This window comes from Salmo salar, chromosome 09 (assembly GCF_965601325.2).
Source record: "Salmo salar chromosome 09, fSalSal1, whole genome shotgun sequence".
Taxonomy (NCBI): Eukaryota; Metazoa; Chordata; class Actinopteri; order Salmoniformes; family Salmonidae; genus Salmo; species Salmo salar.
The window spans coordinates 12,644,038-12,662,597 of NC_138299.1; the positions used below are offsets into that span (position 1 = coordinate 12,644,038).

The following is an 18,560-nucleotide window of genomic DNA, read 5'->3' on the forward strand; positions in this document are numbered from 1 at the left end:
CATTATTAATTGCTATTAATAATAATAACATCTTTGTTTTGTTTTGCTTCCAAGGGCTTGTAACTCTGGAATGATCTACTGTGAGAAAACCCAGGGAAAGCCTGACTGTATAATGTTTATTTGTTTGGACAGTAAGACAGACTTTTGACCTCAAATGCGGGTCAACATGTGTATTTTAATCAGTGATAGTTCTGTTTTAGTCTGTGTGTCTGTGCGAGATTGAAGAGATATTTATAGGGAGTCCATTGGAGTCAACATCCTGTATTAGTTGTATAATGTTGTTTAGTCTATCCTCGTGTGTGGACTCATTGTGAGGACTATTGACTCTGTGAAAGGCCTTCATTAATGATTGGTCGGTTCTTAGGTGTTTGGTCATATAGTAGGAGGACATTCTCGATCACACAAGTCATGATTAACAACGCTGGTTGAAATACTACTGGGAAATGGTGACATTACATAAAGTCATGTGGAAAGAATTCCTGTATACAGTATACAATGTAGTTTCTCAGAACCCCTGCAGACTGCTGTAGCCATACTTCAAGATCTAGACGAGCCCCCTGCCCTTAAACAAGTCCTTTTTTAGTCTTGGATGGGAAAGGGGATACCTAGTCTGTTGCACAACTGAATGCACTCAACCACTTGTGAGGTCATCTCACTCACTCACTGACTCACTCCTTGAAAACTGTTTACATTTTTACATTTTAGTCATTTACATTTTAGTCACAGACCGACATACTGTTAGTGCATTCATCTTATGATAGCTAGGTGGGACACCACATAGATAGATATATAGATAGCGTCATAATGTTTTACATGAATACGTACAATGATTATTTAGTTGGTGGTAATTTGACCTACACACACAAAAATAAACTGAATCCTCGAATGAACCCTGTTTGAGATACATTCCAAACCTGTCTGTCATGGGAAAGCCCTGACTTTTCCAACTCACTGTTGATCTGTTTCCTTAAGCCTGCAGGTACTTAAGCTCAGTGACCTGGGGTGAAGATACAGTATATCTGTCACACGCACGCACGTATATGCACACGCACATACAGATATATATGCATACACACACATACACAAATACGCACACACACACACTGTTGAAGCGCAGAGATGAAGACTTTCACTGTGTCCAGCGAATACATCTGCAACCCTGTGTATGTGACTAATAAACTCATCCACCTATCTATCACACACTTAAACACACACACAGCCTATCAGTGAGTGTCTACAGTATATACAGCACATAGATCCTGATGTGTCCATACATAACACAGTGAGCTGGCAGTGGAGGTCCAGCGGAGATCCATATGTGACATTACTGGGCTTAAGTGCACTTGGCCAAGGAGGGATCTTCACAGAGTGGAGTCTGAAAAAGGCCTTTAATGTATATTTGGTTAGTGGGCACAGTTTATTTTGATTATTAGAGTGTTTAGAATTAGATTCACTTTTCGGTAGAGCACCCATGAAGAATGAGAAACCCGATTCTTTTTTTATCTGCAGTTGTCATGGAGCTAGGACCATAGTAGATGTCAATATCTCTTCCACCTGATGGTTCCATCAGATCACGTGTCAAACTCATTCCACAGAGGGCCAAGTGTCTGTGGATTTTTGCTCCTCCCTTGTACTTGATTGATGAATTAAGGTCTCTAATTAGTAAGGAACTCTCCTCACCTGGTTGTCTAGGGCTTAATTTTAAGGAAAAACAAATAACCTGCAGACACTAGGCCCACCATGGAAGGAGTTCGACACCCTGGAGTTAGAGGTTTGGTTTATTCATTTGTTGCGTACATACAAGAACCACCACAAATATCAATGCAACTGCAGATTCAGCTTGAGTTTTGCTAAATAGGGAGAGATGAGGAGCACAGATGGATGGCAGATGCTGCTATCTTTTTATTGATCCTGGTGCCAAAATCCCATATCTTCCAGGACTACACACAATAAAACAGTGGATGACAGATCCCAATAGCTTGTCCAAATATAAATATCTCCTATTCCCTTCCATTGCAGAGGTAATCATCAGACACACCACACATGTCCAGACCGTCTCAATGGAGCGCCACTAGTGAACCGCCAAGCCTTCAAACCTGCCTCGCCGCCCGCCGTTACCTAGACAACAGCCGGCAAATTAGCAGCTAATGTGTTCGTGTGTCATGGTAACAGATTGGCTTTGGCATCCAATACGTACCAATCCTGCGTGAATCCTGTTGTGAATTGCTGTGTCTGTGGGGGGCGTGGCCTGTTGTCAGGTGATTTATAGACAGTAAATCTGGACGATTTAACGGATAGCCTAGTATGGAATATGGTTCAGCTGAACATTTAGATTGTTGCTTAACGAGCATTGCACGTTTAAATCTGGTGAGAACTGCGTATTGCCATTCATTTGCTTAATAATTTGCTGTCTGTCATGCTTAATTTGATTAATTTTGAACTTGATCTTTATCCTGATTTTGTATTAATCTAATGGACAAAGAAATAGAATATGGAGGGACAAAGAAGCTTGGGGTCAAGTCAGTCAGTCTTAAGGGTAAGACTTTATGAGCGCCATGGAAAAATGACATAACCCAAGCCAAAACTATTTTCTAGGCTAACACATTGATTGACATCCAAGTAGAGCATAGGCCTAGCATAGGCAATTTATCAATGACGTAAAAGGAAGAGGTACTACTAATCCCCTACCTATGCCGGGCATGACAGGTATGGCACAGGGACATGTGGCACAGTAGATTCTCTCCCATGCTGGTGTCCTTTCACCCAGATGCCAACTCCCCTGTGGCGACCATGACTGTCATGGCCGACTGTCAGAGTGACATGTCATCTCTCTCTGAGGTATTTTCAGAAGGCCCTCCTCGGGACCTCATGGTCCCATGCCCAGTGAAGCTTCCACTAGGGGACGGATTCAGCGTTCCTCCTGGCTGCCTGTCTGGAATGACAGAGCAGAAATACACCAGTGCAGGTGCAGACAGGTGTGTATGTAGATGTCAACAGCTGCTGTTGGTGTACTTTCCAGGACACTGGAACCCAGAGCCATACACAGTTCTCACCTTTGAACTAGATGCTGATATCATATGAACTGGACATAGTGTTAGAAGAACACACATTTAATTTACTATGAAAAATGATTTGCTTTTTATAATACATAGTAATTAGTCCTAATAAGGGCTTTGAATTTACGGTCACACTTTATTGGGATAGTGCCATATAGATGATCTACAGATGGTCATACTATCAACAAACTATTATTTATTAATCAACATTAGGGTATTGGTTACAATTAGAACTCTAAGTCATCCATTTAATTTGTGCCTGTGGGATTAACTTTACCCCAGTAGTAGTTTGTTATAATGCTGTCATGCACCATGTTGATAAGCTGATCCATCATTTTGAGGGCCCCTTGTCTGTGTGTTCCATTGAGGCATTTGATCATTATTCTCATGTTGCTACCAAAACAAAATTCCTGTCCCTTGTGCCATCACACCAGCTGATTAAACCAAACCGTCTGTTGTGGCGCTGACTCCTGAGTCTTGACAAATCCAAGCATGTTTGTTATGGTTAATACACACTATTTGGAGTATAGTCAGCACAAGTTTTCAATAACGCATATCTGAGAGGGCTATTCCTGTGTGAATGACATTTCCTCTACATATCAGTGCTAAGGTGTGGCTGGGATTCAATTATGGCCTTGGGGGTGCATGCTATATTTAACTCTAGCGAGGCGACTACCCCCAACTCCCCCTTCCTTTGTCCCCCTCGTGGAAGTTCGCAAGAAGAGGAATTGGCAGGCGAGGGGCGGTATGAGCCTAGATATGACCAGCGTTAACCTTTCCTCCAGTTTCCTTGTTGGCCGAGTTCATGCGGTTCTACCCCGCTTATATCACAAACCGTTTCTGCTGCTGCTGCAGTCTCTCTCTCTAGCCCTCCTCCTCCTCCTCCCTCCACACCTCTCACTACTTACTGCGTGCTTCTGCGCTGCTGGCACTGGGCTGCATTGCACAACCAAGCCCTACTCAGCCCTGTTGCCTGAGGTCCTGAGGTCTTGCTTATGTGACTCACATCGGGGCACTGCCTCCCCTGCAACTCCTGCCACGCCGGATGCCAGGCGGGCACACCTGCCACATTCCCATTGGCCACAGGGCAGACTGAGGACTGTGCCATTTGGGTGTGAAAACTGGTTTATTGAATTACAAAGAGAATGAAGATAACTTTCATTTGAAACTCTTTCCTAAGATTTTACTGAGTTACATGTGCTGTGCTGAGCTTTTTTCTCAGGAGTGGCTTCCGTCTGGCCACTCTCCCATAAAGTAAAGATTGGTGAAGTGCTGTAGAAACAGACTATTATCCTTCTGGCAGGTTCTCCCATCTCAGCCAAGGAACTCTGTAGTTCTATCAGAGTGGTCAAGGTTCTTCTTGCCCGGTTGCTCAGTTTGGTCGGAAGGCCAGATCTATGCAGAATCTGTGTAGACATTTTTTCCCAATGTTGGAGACCACTGTGCTCTTGGAAACTTTCAGCACTCTAGAAAATGTTTTATACCCTTCCCCAAATATATGCCTCGTCAAAATTTGAGTTCAGAGATCTACGCACAGTTCCTTGGACTTCATGGTATAGTTTCTGCTCTGATATGCACTGTCAACTGTGGGACCTTATATAGACAGGTGAGTTTCTTTCTAAATCATGTCCAAACAATTGAATTGGCCACAGGTGAACTTCAATCAAATTGTACATTCTTAGCACAAAAAATTTGCTGCCTAGAACCTAAAAGGGTTCTTCGGCTGTCCCCACTCCCCATTTGAGAACTATTTGAAGAAGTATTTTTGGTTCCAGGTCGAACCCTTTTGGCTCCAAAAGCTTGGCACACCTGTATTTGGGGAATCTTATCTGCAGATCCTCTTAAGCTCTGTCAGGTTGGATGGGGAGGGTTGCTGCACAGCTATTTTCAGTTCTCTCCAGAGATGTTCGATCGGGTCTAAGTCTGGGCTCTGGCTGGGCCAGTCAAGGACATTCAGAGACTTGTCCTGAAGCCACTCCTGCGTTGTCTTGGCTGTGTGCTTAGGAAGGTGAACCGTCACCTCAGTCTGAGGTCCTGAGCGTGCTGGAGCAGGTTTTCATTAAGGATCCCTCTTTACTTTGCTCCATTCATCTTTGCCTCGATCCTGACTAGTCTCCCAGTCCCTGCCACTGAAAAACATCCCCACAGCATCATGCTGCCACCACCATGCTTCACCGTAGGGATGATGCCAGGTTTCCTCCAGACGTGACACTTTGCATTCAGGCCAAAGAGTTCAATCTTGGTTTCATCAGACCAGGAATCTTGTCTCTCATGGTCTAAGAGTCTTTAGGTGCCTTTTGGCAAACTCCAAGCGGGCTGTCAAGTGCCTTTTACTGAGGAGTGGCATCCGTCTGGCCACTCTACAATAAAGGCCTGATTGGTGGAGTGCTGCAGAGATGGTTGTCCTTCTGGAAGGTTCTCCCATCTCCACAGAGAAACTCTAGAGCTCTGTCAGTGACCATCGGGTTCTTGGTCACCTCCCTGACCAAGGCCCTTCTCCCACGATTGCTCAGTTTGGCCATTCGGCCAGCTCTAGGAAGAGTCTAGATGGTTCCAAACTTCTTCCATTTAAGAATTATGGAGGCCACTGTGTTCTTGGGGACCTTCAATGCTGCAGAAATGTTTTTGTACCCTTCCCCACATCTGTGCCTCGACACAATCCTGTCTCTGAGCTCTATTGACAATTCCTTCGGCCTCATGGCTTGGTTTTTGCTCTGACATGCACTGTCAACTGTGGGATCTTATATAGACAGGTGTGTGCCTTTCCAAATCAGGTCCAATCAATTGAATTTACCACAGGTGGACTCCAATCAATTTGTAGAAAAATCTCAAGGATGATCAATGGAAACAGGATGTACCTGAGCTTAATTTTGAGTCTCATAGCAAAGGGTCTTTATATTTCAGTTATTTATTTTGAATACATTTGCAACAACTTCTAAAACCTTGTTTTCGGTTTGTCATTATGGAGTATTGTGTGTAGATTGCTGAGGATTTGTATTTATTTTATCAATTTTAGAATAAGGCTGTAACGTTACAAAATGTGGTAAAAGTCAAAGGGTCTTAATACTTTCCAAACGCACTGTATATACAAATAAATGAAACGAAGTGCAGCTACTTTGCAGTTTTTCCAGCTTCAGTTTGAAGTGATTGTGTTAGCTGTGTTGTTGGGTAGCTCCTCTGAACAACAGTGTCCTGACGAGTGAGCACATTTTCCATGCAAGGTGAAATCTCGGGCCTAACAACACTCGTGCCAATATATCCTCTGAACACCGGCTTCTGGGGTATTATCATTTAAATACCACACCCCCTTGGGCCTTATAGCTTAATTATACAACATCCTGCCATTTTTAGATTATACACTGTATATACAAAAGTATGTGGACACCCCTTCAAATTAGTGGATTTGGCTATTTCAGCCACTTAACTGACAGGTGTATAAAATTGAGCAATCATTGGCAGTAGAATGGCCTTACTGAAGAGCACTGAGCCCCGGTCAACTGTAAGTGCCGTTGTTGTGAAGTGAAAATGCCAAGCATTGGCTGGAGTGGTGCAAAGCTCGCCGTCATTGGACTCTGGAGCAGTGGAAACGCGTTCTCTGCAGTGATGAATCACGCTTCACCATCTGGCAGTCCAATGAACGAATCTGGGTTTGTCGGATGCCAGGAGAACGCTACCTGCCCCAATGCATAGTGCCAACTGTAAAGTTTGGTGGAGGAGGAATAATGGTCTGGGGCTAGGCCCAGCATACAATGACATTCTAGACGATTCTGTGCTTCCAACTTTGTGGCAAAGGTTTAGGGACGGACCTTTCCTGTTTCAGCATGACAATTCCCCAGTGCACAAAGCGAGGTCCATACAGAAATGGTTTGTCGAGATCGGTTTGGAAGAACTGGACTGGTCTGTACAGAGCCCTGACCTCAACCCCTTCGACTCAAGGTAAAGATTTGGAAAACAAAGGTTAAATAACAACACATATGTACCTACATATTAAATCAGAAACAGTACACCCATATAATTCATATCATTGGCCTAATAGTACTGTAGAGCTCTTTTTACTTGCACACAATATAGCTGGGTCACCCTGTCCTGCCCCTAGGGATCCAGGGCCCTGCAGCACACCAACCCAACACACCCCACTTAGCTTTAGGATCTTAGTGAAACATTCAATATTGGATTCAGGTGTGTTAGGCCAAGGCCAAAGTGACAATCAACAGGAGGGGAGACCCCCAGGGCCAGGACTGAGCAGCCCAGCAGCTAGGGATGATCTAAATAGGTATCTCCCCTGATGTGGGCATGTTTTCAATACAGACTCCTTTTATCTTACAGTATTCCATATAAGGCATCCAGTTCTTGTGAAAATTGCACAGAACACCCTTAATCTTGTAATAAATAAAATCTAGTGATACATAACTTGATATTTCTCCCATCCATTGTGGGTAGATAACCAACCTTCCAATTAAAGGCAATGCATTTCTTAGCCGCTATAAATGCTAGGTTACACAGTTTCTTCTGATAACAGTCTCCGGTATCAACATTTCCACACAAACAAAAACAGTGAGAAGGGAGAATCTGTAGACATGCTGAGGTAAAATAACATACTCTCTGACAGAATTCAGCCAGCCTTCACAAGACCATAACATATGCAAATATGTCCCTTTTGTGTTTTATATCTCCTGCAGATATTCCGTTTCCCTGGCATATAGTATGTTCTATGGATGGTATTAAACTGCAGTAAATTATGTCTGAGATTATAGGAACACGACTGGGCATTCTAACCTATCTGTATCCATTCATAATCATCAGTAGTGTCTCCCAGGTCTTCCTCACGTTTTTGTTTTAAATATTTTGTGTCATCGGGAAAAGCCTCTATCAACCATTGATACAGTTTGGAAATCAACTTTAGAGGTTTGCCTGACTGCCTTAAAATAGTTTCAATCTTTGAAGCTTCTTGCTTGTCCAGTGTTTGCTGCACAGAAAGAATAAAGTGTTGTATCTGCAAAAGTACACCTCTGCTCTGTCACAGACTGGTCTTCCCTGGTTGCCTGACCCTGATGAGACTCCTGTCACCATCCTGTCATCATCTGCTCAGATGAGGCATGACAAAGAATGACCTTAGGGTACATTTATACATTATATTATCCATTAATCGAATCAATGGTTCAATAATTGAAATTACCATTGTTCCCAGATCTCAGACTGTAGCCTACCCATCAGCTCAAGATGGAGCTTTGTATCCATTCACTGATTGTTATAATATACTGCAAAATTCACCTGAGCTCCGTAGACTGGTCTTCCCTGGCTGTCTGACCCTGCAGGGACGAACACCTGTCTCCATCTGATCCTGCTAAGACATGATAAGCATAGTGTTGTGTACTGACTGTACACCATGACGGTGAAGCCTGTAGAGCTGTTTATACCGTGTCAGTGTGAAAAGTAGGGGATTAGTTAGGGAAACTGACAGATCAATAATGTTTTATTGCTATACTTGCTAATAAAACTCACATTGCATTGAAAAAATGTCCTAATATCGGTCTTCAATCATTTGGCTGCTGGTTTCATCGTTTGATTCAGGTCTAGGGTGATTGCGGCAAAAATAATAGCTAACGTTAGTGAGCTAGCTAACGTTAGCCAACTTTTGCCTAGCTCTAGCTAATGGTACAATGGTATATGGTCAAATTTACTTCTGTTTAAACAAAGGCTACAAAATATTTCCATATACACAACAGCTGTTTGATACTGCTACCTGACAGATCGCTAGAGGCTAGCTAGAGCTGAACTGCCTGTGATGGCTACTAGCTAGCTAACTAGCTGCTAGTAGTTCACTTCAACCGAGAGGGGATGAAACATTAGCTAACATAACATGTCAGTTACACTACTAATTCAGCACTGGGAATAAATAGATTTTTTATGTGAAACAGCAGTTACCTTGCCAGCTAGATCAGTCAACTGAAGAATAGCCCATGTTGATCTATTTTCTTTTAAAACTTGGAGAAAAAGCACAACATAGACAACATAGACACCAGCTGCCTCTCGTACTGGTCCTATACGGCATCCTTTTTGAAGCTTTGCCTTCACACAGACTGTCTGCAAGCTCTACTCTGCTTTGTGGTGTCCTAAATCCAGCTGTCTTAAACTGGAAAACAGCCTATCTGACCACTCCGAGGCATCCACATGTTCCTAAAGCACACCGCTGCTACGTTTTGTATCACAGTGCAATAATACAACTGGGGATTCCCCCCTCCGTCCCCAGTGAAAGTTGCGCCCCTGCCTAAGAACATCCCTTAGCCATGGTATATTGCCCATATACCGCCTCCCGGGCCTTATTGCTTAATTATAAAACATCCTGACGTTTTGAGATGATATATCTTACATACTTTGTTTTTCAGTACCATAACAAATGAGATTGGGGGGGAAAATGTTGCCTCTATGGACTAAAACAGAGAAGTGAGGTTGATCACAAGCTCCACCCTAGAATTCCTTGAAAGATGTTATTTACAATGGAAGAATTCATTACGATTTTTTATTGTTACATACACTGACCGAATAGGTGCAGTGAAATGTGTTGTTTTACTGGGTCAACCATAGTAGAAGTCATGGAGTTCAAGACCATAGGCCAAAATCTGGGGTTGAGGGGGGAGGGTATGGATCTAAAGTGGTCTATCCTATGTCTAAAAACACTCTTTAATTCCAATATAAGCAAACAATGTGTATAATATTGTGGGGTGTTGAATTTCCAATATTCTTTAGATGAATAGTTTTTAGTTTTATAGTTTTAGTTTTAATCGTTTTTTTTTTGTTATACATTTGATGCTTTAGGCATCCTGAGGCCTCTGTAGTTCCTGTTGGTCTTATAGTATTCGAAAAATTAAATGTAACACGTGCTAAACATGTAATATACAGTAACATATATATTATAAGTAGCAATTAGTAGCAGCTAGAGCATGAATGTAACTGGGATCTGATAGAATGAAACACAGTTGTATCTTGGAATGCACATCATTTTGGAGGGAAATCATAAGAGTAAAATAGAGCATGGCGCTTTACATTTCACAAGCACGACTAAATAGCAGTTGACCAGCTACTCTAACTGACAAAGAATGTGTGCCTTTATTGGCCAACTCTAAAAGATAAGATAACCTGTAAAAAAAAAAAAAAAAAAGTACGCCAAAAACACATGGGAGAAACTCAGGTTTCGCCTAATTCGCCACTACGACCTTTCGCCTAGTTTTCAGACTTGCAGTTCATCAGGTTCTTTCTGACACCGATGACTCCCCCTGCACGCCCACCAACAGCCACGCACCCTATTTCCTCCAATCCTCAGGCGACCATGCACTGATCACGCGTCATCTCTCCTGCCATTGGCTAATGTCTCACACACATTTGTTTTTCATTGGTGGCATGTTGCCTCCCCGCAGTGTGTTGTGAATGTTGTTTTCCTTTTTTTATCCTCATGTTTTACACAGCTGGGAGAGGACCTAGTGAAAGACGAATTCAACAGTCAGTTAACTGAGCGGGGGCAGTGTCATCGCTTTTTTTGTTCTTTTGTCGGCTTGACACAAAACTGAAATAAAATATATCTCAACAATGCCTTCACGAAAATGTTCAGAATTTGAAGTCTCATGTGGGGTAAGAAGATTATTATTTAAAGCGTGTTATTTCATATGAATAACGTCCAGCATTCGAAAAATGGATGGGCTACTAACTGTTTTTGTTTGTGGCTCCAGTTTATTAGTAGCACTTTACTTTTTAGGTTACAATATTATTTAATTTGTAAATGAATCATGTCAAAATTATTGAGATTTTTAAATTGTTTTATTGAGACAGTTATTTGTTATTACAGCTGGTACATTAATACATCCAATGATATTATCCAATGACTTAACGTTACCAATGATTGACTGTTTGTCTAATATCTTTAAATCAACTGTGACCAGTTGACAGAATTATGCAATCATTTATTAATGTTACCCAACATCAATTTATGATAACCATTTAAGCCTAGTAGAGTAGTCTTGTTTTGCCTTGGTGGGCTACTCTTTCACTATGTGAAACTGGTCACATAATTTTATCTGGGGAGTGGCCATGGGACGGGTATCATCAACTACATTCAGCCGCGTAGACGATTGTTTTTCTTGAGCGGATGATCAGGGGGCAGGAACATAATTACAAATAAGTTGTAGACCGCAAATTGACCGCAAGAATACTTTGAAGAGATTTTTTAAAACAATTATATATATACTTTTTTTTTGCTCATTACTTGGGGGGCCAAATAAAATCACCAACTGGGCTTCAAGTTGGGGAACCCTGCAATAGGATCACTCATAGTGTCAGTGCAGACAAGGCACTTCCTGATACAGCGTTCACACTGGTTTACATCCCCTGTGCATGGGGGTCTCACGTGGCTAGTGGTAGGGAGATGTCACTAGTTGGTCAATATGACAATGGGAGATGGCTTGGCGCATTGCCTAGGGTAGATGGGGGTGTAGTCTCAAGCCTGCTCCATCTACCCTCTGAGACAAACATCTAAGCAACAGGTGCTTGAGCATTAAGCCAGTGACTGGTGAGAAAATAAACTCTTCATTTGAAGTCATTTTGGAAGCTTCCCTTGGTATGCTAATGTGTATCTAGCTGTATGATCTTGATTGGGTCTCCCTTACACGTTTCCCAGTTTTTGTGGTGATTCATCCCTATGGTAACTCACCAGTCTTCTATTACGTGATGTCATCATCAGACCTAATGTTCTTTCCTTTTCTCCCTTTGTTCTCCTCCCCAGGCAAAAGGGATGGTGATGGACCAGTGTGGCTCCTATCTGAAGAGGAGGAGACATGACAGTAAGCAGTCCTCCCCAGGCTGCAACCTGGAGTACACAGACCTGGAGGCTGCTGAGGCTCTGGTTTGCATGAGCTCCTGGGGCCAACACCGCCCCAGCCCCTGCAAGCCCAGACCCCTTACCCCTGCCTCGGACTCCTGCGATTCCCTCCTGCCTCCGGACCCACTGGAGCCCCCAAAGGACTTTGTTTCGCTCTCCTCCTTGGTGAGAGTGCATCCTCTCTTGGCAACCGTAACCACCACACATCCCAAAACAGCCATCACTAAGAAGCATCTGTGGGCTGTGTTTGATTAGTAAATACAGTAGTCCCAGCTTTTACTTACTTTGTAAACTCCTGGGTTTTTGTAGCACTTAGCATGTAGATAGTGTCTTTATCTCAGGAAAACTTTGCGAGGGTTTATAGGGGTTGGAGGGGTTAGGAAGGTTGCTGCACAGGTGGCAGGTAGGATAGAGGGTTTGAACTGCAACCCGTGCTCATCTCTCTCAGCTGCTGGTTGTCAACATCACTGTTTTACAGCCACCCAGCTCTAAGTAGTAATTTAGTTTAGTGTATGTACATGCCTACTGTGGCCACTTATCTCTCCCAATAGCTGTATTGAACATCCATTTTGAAACTGAACACACCCAACCCCAAGACTTATGTATTAGAACACCACATACAGTGGTTGTTCTACTTCCTGGGCACACACACTAATTCTGTCTTCTCTTTGGTTTCCAGTGTATGACTCCCCCTCACAGCCCCAGCTTTGCTGAGACCTCTACCACTGCCATCCACACCATCACCTCCCCTCTGAGTCGGCCCAGCTCCAGCCTCTCTCTAAGGGTCTGTGGGGTCCCACAAACGCCCATGGCGTCCATCTCGGAGTCCCCAACCAACGGAAAGACCTCACCACCGCCACCCTGCAGAGCCATGGCAACCAGTGTCATCCGCCACACCGCAGACACACACCTCTGCCAGCATATTCCAGCACCCCCCACAAAGCAACACAGAGCGACCGAGCTGATGGTCTGTCAACAGCACACAGCAAAGACTGAACAGAGCATCACACCTTCATCGGTCCCATTCACACCCAACCCTGCCCTCCTCTCCTCCTGCAAGGAAGAGGCGGTCAAGACTGAGAACGAAGAGCCACACTGTATGGAGAGCCACTCCCACCTTCCTGCTAACACCCAACCACAAAATAGCCTGCCCACACGCCTCTCCCCGCCACCCACCTCCAGCCCTCCAATCATCTGCCAGATGTTCCCGGTGGGTAACCAATCGGGGATGATCTCGGCGTTCATCCAGGGCCCGGTGCAGACCTCGAGGACCCCCACGTCCATCCTGCCCCAGTCTGGTCCTAACGGGGCACTGCAGCAGCCTTTCCTCATGGGCCAGGCTATGCCCCAGGGCATGGTGATGCTGGTTCTCCCCCAGTCCCATGGCTCTCAGGCCCCCCACTGCTCTCCACAGACTGTCATGACCCTGGGCCACACTAAGCTGCTACCTCTGGCCCCCGCCCCGGTCTACATGCCCACTGGACCCTGCGGTGGCACCAAAATTGACTTCTCCCGCCGGAGGAACTATGTGTGCAACTTCTCCGGGTGCAGGAAGACTTACTTCAAGAGCTCCCACCTCAAGGCACACCTCCGAACACACACAGGTAAGAGAGAAAAGTGTTCCTCATGGATGACTGGGAATGCGAGGGAAAGAACGTGACATTTTATGGGGATTCAATTTTAGGATCTTGATATTGTATCACGTCGTTTATCTGACTCGGAGCATGTGTGGGTTTGCTGGTGAAAAAATAATGACTTGCAAACTCATTATCTCTCTGTCTCCCTCTCTTTCAGGTGAGAAGCCCTTCAGTTGCAGTTGGGAGGGATGCGACAAGAAGTTTGCGCGCTCCGACGAGCTCTCGCGCCACCGGCGGACCCACACGGGCGAGAAGAAGTTTGTGTGCCCTGTGTGCGACAGGCGCTTCATGCGCAGCGACCACCTGACCAAACACGCCCGCCGTCACATGACCACCAAGAAGATCCCCTCCTGGCAGGCCGAGGTGCGCAGCCTCAACAAAATGGCCTTTCCCAAGCCGCCGCCGTCAAACCCCGCCCCACTCTCCCTCAGTATGCTAGTACCTGCCTCAATTTAGATTGAGCCCAACATCTACCCACTAGTGACTTCTTACCCAAAACCATGTCAGGGATAGGGACAGCCAAGTGCACAAACTGTCATTTTACTAATGGAAAATTTCTAAAGACATGCACTGGACTCTTTCCTCTACTGCACAGTTTTTGTTGTTGAAGAAATGTATTATTTTTGTTTACTTTTCCGATATTTTATGAAATTGTATGTATGCACTCTTTTGCCAAAGCCTTTGTAATGAAGTTTGTCTCACACATTTCACCTGTCTTTTTTTGTATGTATAGTTGTACATAATATCTATTTGAATGTATTTGTATTGTACTCTGAACTGCATTTATTAATTTGGGAAAATGTTGTAATTTGTACAACAATCTACGTGGATAGTAATCTATACTGTGATAATTACTTACTCTTTAACCTTTTCATATTATTTAATACATTTGTAATAAAGAAAAATATGATTAACTGGTGTTTAAACTCTCCCATTGCCCTAAACGTAACCTTTGAAAATAACAAGATGGTTCTCTTTTTCTGAAAAACATGACAAATCAGAACAGCACTCTTAGTTGTTAGTCAGCATTCCTTTCCAGTCACTCCCCTAGTCCTATGGTAGAGGAATAGTGGTGTCTTGCCACATCCTGTGTGAGTCGGTGGGATTGTGTCTTGACGGTCAGCTGAAATACTTCCAGCTCAATGTGCTGACTGACCACTGCTCTGGACTGGACCACATCCTGTTGGCTTAGTGGAACGTGCAGGCAGGGGACTTTTGGTCCCATTCAGCAGCTCATATCCAAACTATGCTATGAGGCATCTGGGAAGTATAGGCACTCATATCCTTGTCTCTGTACTTACAAGATCTTGGCCAATTGTTTTTTTCCCCCTGTAATACCGGTAAGACCTCACCAGTATCATTATTAAGTAACATTACATTTTTACTCCTGTACCAATTGATAACTGATGTTATCAGTCCCCGGCTAATTAATAATACTGATTTATATGTCTAATGAAGGTCTAATATATGCCTTATCTGGATTAGTTTATGGCCCAGTAGTCATCCTTGAAGGTTGGAAGTGTTGTATTACATAAACACACACTTCCATCATTATCTGTATTCTCTTATGCCGCTGTGGTTACACACCCGGTAACAACCGTCCTCCAATCAAATTGTGAGAAAACCGAACTGTCGGGGGGTGCGACCAATAGACTGGGTTCCTGAATTACCCGCCCCTTTGCCTTACTGACCGACTTACACAATACTTCCTCTCTGGGTTAAACGGGTTCATGCTTTCTGAGACTGTGTCTAGCACTGACACCTTGTGGGCAAAAGCAACATTATCTGACTTCACAAGTGACACGTTGTGGTCAGACAAAGTTACAATCCCAAAACATAGCTACCCTATTACATGCAATTCTATGGCTAAACTTCCAACATTCTAATGTCAATGGCACAATATGGGTGATTTTTAAACAATAGTTGTAGCTGGTGTGTTCAAAGTGGGTTATGTTATATATCATTTGAAAGGTCATTTCATGACCTCTCCGAACCACTTGTCAAAGTTTAAAATGTATCAAGCTTTCCTTCTCAAAGCAATGTATACAGGTAATTATGATATGTACCCTAGAGGTCAAATTGGGTCCACATTTGTCGACCTGAACATTCCCGAAAATGTGTCTGACAAATATCTGTGAGTCTAAGCATTCCAATGACATATGATTAAATGGTATAAGTGAGCAATAACTTGTTGTATAAGGGATGGAGGGATGAAAGAAAGAGTGATAACACCCCGAAAGCTACCATTGCTGATGCACTGCTGTCACACATTTTCCAACTCTAGGGACATAGACCAACAACAACAACAAAAATAGCTATGAGACATCATCACCCAAGTGACCGATCCCTTGCTCGTGGACTAATAGGCCAATTGGACTTTTGACTTGACACATTATGACGTCATAACAGAACGATGTTAAAGTTTGGCGTGCCTTGCGTCATAATGACCAAGGCTATAAAAGCATGCATCATCATTATTGTTTCAAGTGAAACACTGATAACTCCGAGAGCCTTCTACAAAAACTGATGACCAAAGTTTAGGCTGAATAAATATACTCCAAGATGTCGCGCAAATACTCTTCTCGTCACCTGCGGCTCACAGTGTCTGAGCATTCCCTGGACTCGTCAAGGGTCTCCACTTTCCCGGCCGACTGGACCCGTCAGACCTCCGAAGACGTGTTTGAGGACCAGGGTGACCAGCTCATTACTGCTCCTGCCCGCCACCCGCGACCCCCCGGCAGAAGGTCGAAATCAAAGGCCGGCCGAAAGGGTTTCGCACCGGATGACTACAAGGATAAGGTGGCCGCTGAAACAGACGATGGACCCACTCCGCAGAGAGACACTGTGGATAAAACCAATAAATACAATTTTACAAAGAGAGGCACTGTGGATGAGGCTAAACATCCGCTGACAAACTCTATGGATGACACAATGGATGGCGCAAAGATGCTCAAGACACCTATGAACAACAGGACAAGCGACCTGATTGCAGAACTCAACTACAGTAAAAACCTGAAGATGATGGAAAACGCAGAGCTGCAAAAACTCAAAGTGTATGGCGAGGAGAATAACCTGTCTCTAAATCAAGAGAATATTGAGTTAAAGAAACAGGTGAAAAATCTCAGGAGCACCATAGATTATTTGGACACCCTGCGTGACAATATCCGGGAGGCGCGTAAAGCCCTGCATGAGCGTCGCCACGAAAGCGCACAGATGGAGTCTCGGCGCCTGCAGCTTGAACAGCAGAATGACTCCATCAGGGATAAGATTGAAATGATGAAGGATGATCTATTCAGCCTTAAACCCGAGAGAAAGAAGGGCAAGACTACAATAAAGCACCTAAACCGTTTTGTTGGACTGTTACAATATCAAGACGAAGAGGCCCAAATCACTATTCTTCACAAAGATAAGTTGATCCAGAGAAAAACCTCCCAAATCGAGGAGATGCAAAGCCACGTCGCTGAATCGGTATCCTGCGTCCAGGTGTTTCAGGAGAGGTTGAAAGACTTGGCGGAGCGAATTGCCGAAGCCAAGAACGCTGGAAAAAAAGATGAAGACTGCTACGGCGCGGATAAAGACGGCGACAGTACCGTTACGCACAGGACAAGGCCTCCCACCCTCGCAGAGGAAATTGTGCAGGCAATGCAGTATGCCGCGCAAATCGTTAAGAAGAAGGAGGAGGTGGCATCTCCACCTGCTCCGACCGAGAGTTGGTTCAGGACAAGTATATTCGGGGGTCTGCAGAAGGCGGCCTACCACGCAGGGATGCTCGCCTTGACCGTGATGGTTCCACTCTGCGCAATGGCCTCCATGGTTACCGCATGCCAGGATGGACCCGGCATACCCTGTGTTGACCTGCTGCAGGACGCAGCCAGTGGCTTTCTGAAACCATATTGTAATATGGATTTCACTGCCCTCCCTCCATTCTGAATGACATTCATGTGTTATTAATGTGTTATTATCCTCGATAAAGATACGGTATTTTACCTAAGAAAAATCTCATGTTGATTTATTTACTGGCGTTTGTTTATCATCATGTATTTTAGGTCTACCTTTTGTAAAGATGTTATAAGTGGCAACTGTTGTATGGACAACTACATCAATTAGGTAGGCTACATGGTTGAACAAAAAAATGACATGGTAAACTGATAAACCAGTAATAAGCTATGAGTTTCGGGGTACTGATTGATTTCAGTTGGATTCATTCAGCTTGGTCGACATAATAACACAGATAACCCTATAAGGTGAGACAATGGTGGTGCATTCATAAATCATTCATCTCTATACAGTAATTCAATTAAAGCAACGATAGACTGTTTATCAAAGGATTGTCAAGTGAGGAAAAAAATATGGCTAAACTATGCCTACTGATTATTATCAATGTATGGTTGATTGATGTGATGATAGCCTACACTAATATGTAATAGATTGTATTTCTATTGTAGATTGACATTGTAAGGGATTTAAATCCCATATTGAATAATTTTTTTCTCCTGGAATAATGTCACTCTCTAACACACACACACACACACACACACACAGACACACACACACACACACACACACTCCAGATGGACAGAATTTTCTGCTTTGACAGCTCTGGGAATTCTTCTGGTATGAAGCAAACGGTCGGATATTTCACTCGTTGTCTGAGGACGGTGGAAAACATCCACACAAAACATCCACCTGTCCTGGGTGAGAGAGAAAATGGGTTACCTCGCTGTTATTGTGGACTTATCAAAGTCAATAAAACTATATGGAATTCAATACTGTCTAGCTAATGACCCATGTGTTTTTGATGATATGATTGTAAAGTTAAAGATAGGTAAGTATAGTATTGGTCTTCAAGTGCTTCAGCTACTTATAATCTTTGTAAAAATGTTTGTTTAAAAAAATGTACAATAGACATAGACAAAAGACAATAGACAACTGAATATTCCACAGACAGGTATCCACTAAACGAGACATGACATTGGCTGGAACTTATAGATTTTTTTT

General features: G+C 43.7%; 1 protein-coding gene across 1 annotated transcript; it reads left to right on the top strand.

Annotated features, from left to right (window-relative positions):
• The first annotated feature begins 10,495 nt into the window (after positions 1–10,495).
• LOC100194692 (Krueppel-like factor 11) lies at positions 10,496–14,476 on the top strand. Its single transcript, XM_014210229.3, has 4 exons — positions 10,496–10,682; positions 11,830–12,090; positions 12,605–13,529; positions 13,720–14,476. The coding sequence occupies exons 1-4, from the start codon at positions 10,641–10,643 to the stop codon at positions 14,016–14,018; spliced, it is 1,527 nt and encodes a 508-aa protein (XP_014065704.1). The 5' UTR covers positions 10,496–10,640; the 3' UTR covers positions 14,019–14,476.
• The last annotated feature ends 4,084 nt before the right edge of the window (positions 14,477–18,560 follow it).

Excerpts from the sequence above, each read along its gene's own strand:
- LOC100194692 (XM_014210229.3), top strand. The coding sequence starts at position 10,641 with ATGCCTTCACGAAAATGTTCAGAATTTGAAGTCTCATGTGGG. Across the intron at positions 10,683-11,829 it reads AATTTGAAGTCTCATGTGGG|GCAAAAGGGATGGTGATGGA; the intron begins GTAAGAAGATTA and ends TCTCCTCCCCAG. Across the intron at positions 12,091-12,604 it reads TTGTTTCGCTCTCCTCCTTG|TGTATGACTCCCCCTCACAG; the intron begins GTGAGAGTGCAT and ends TTTGGTTTCCAG.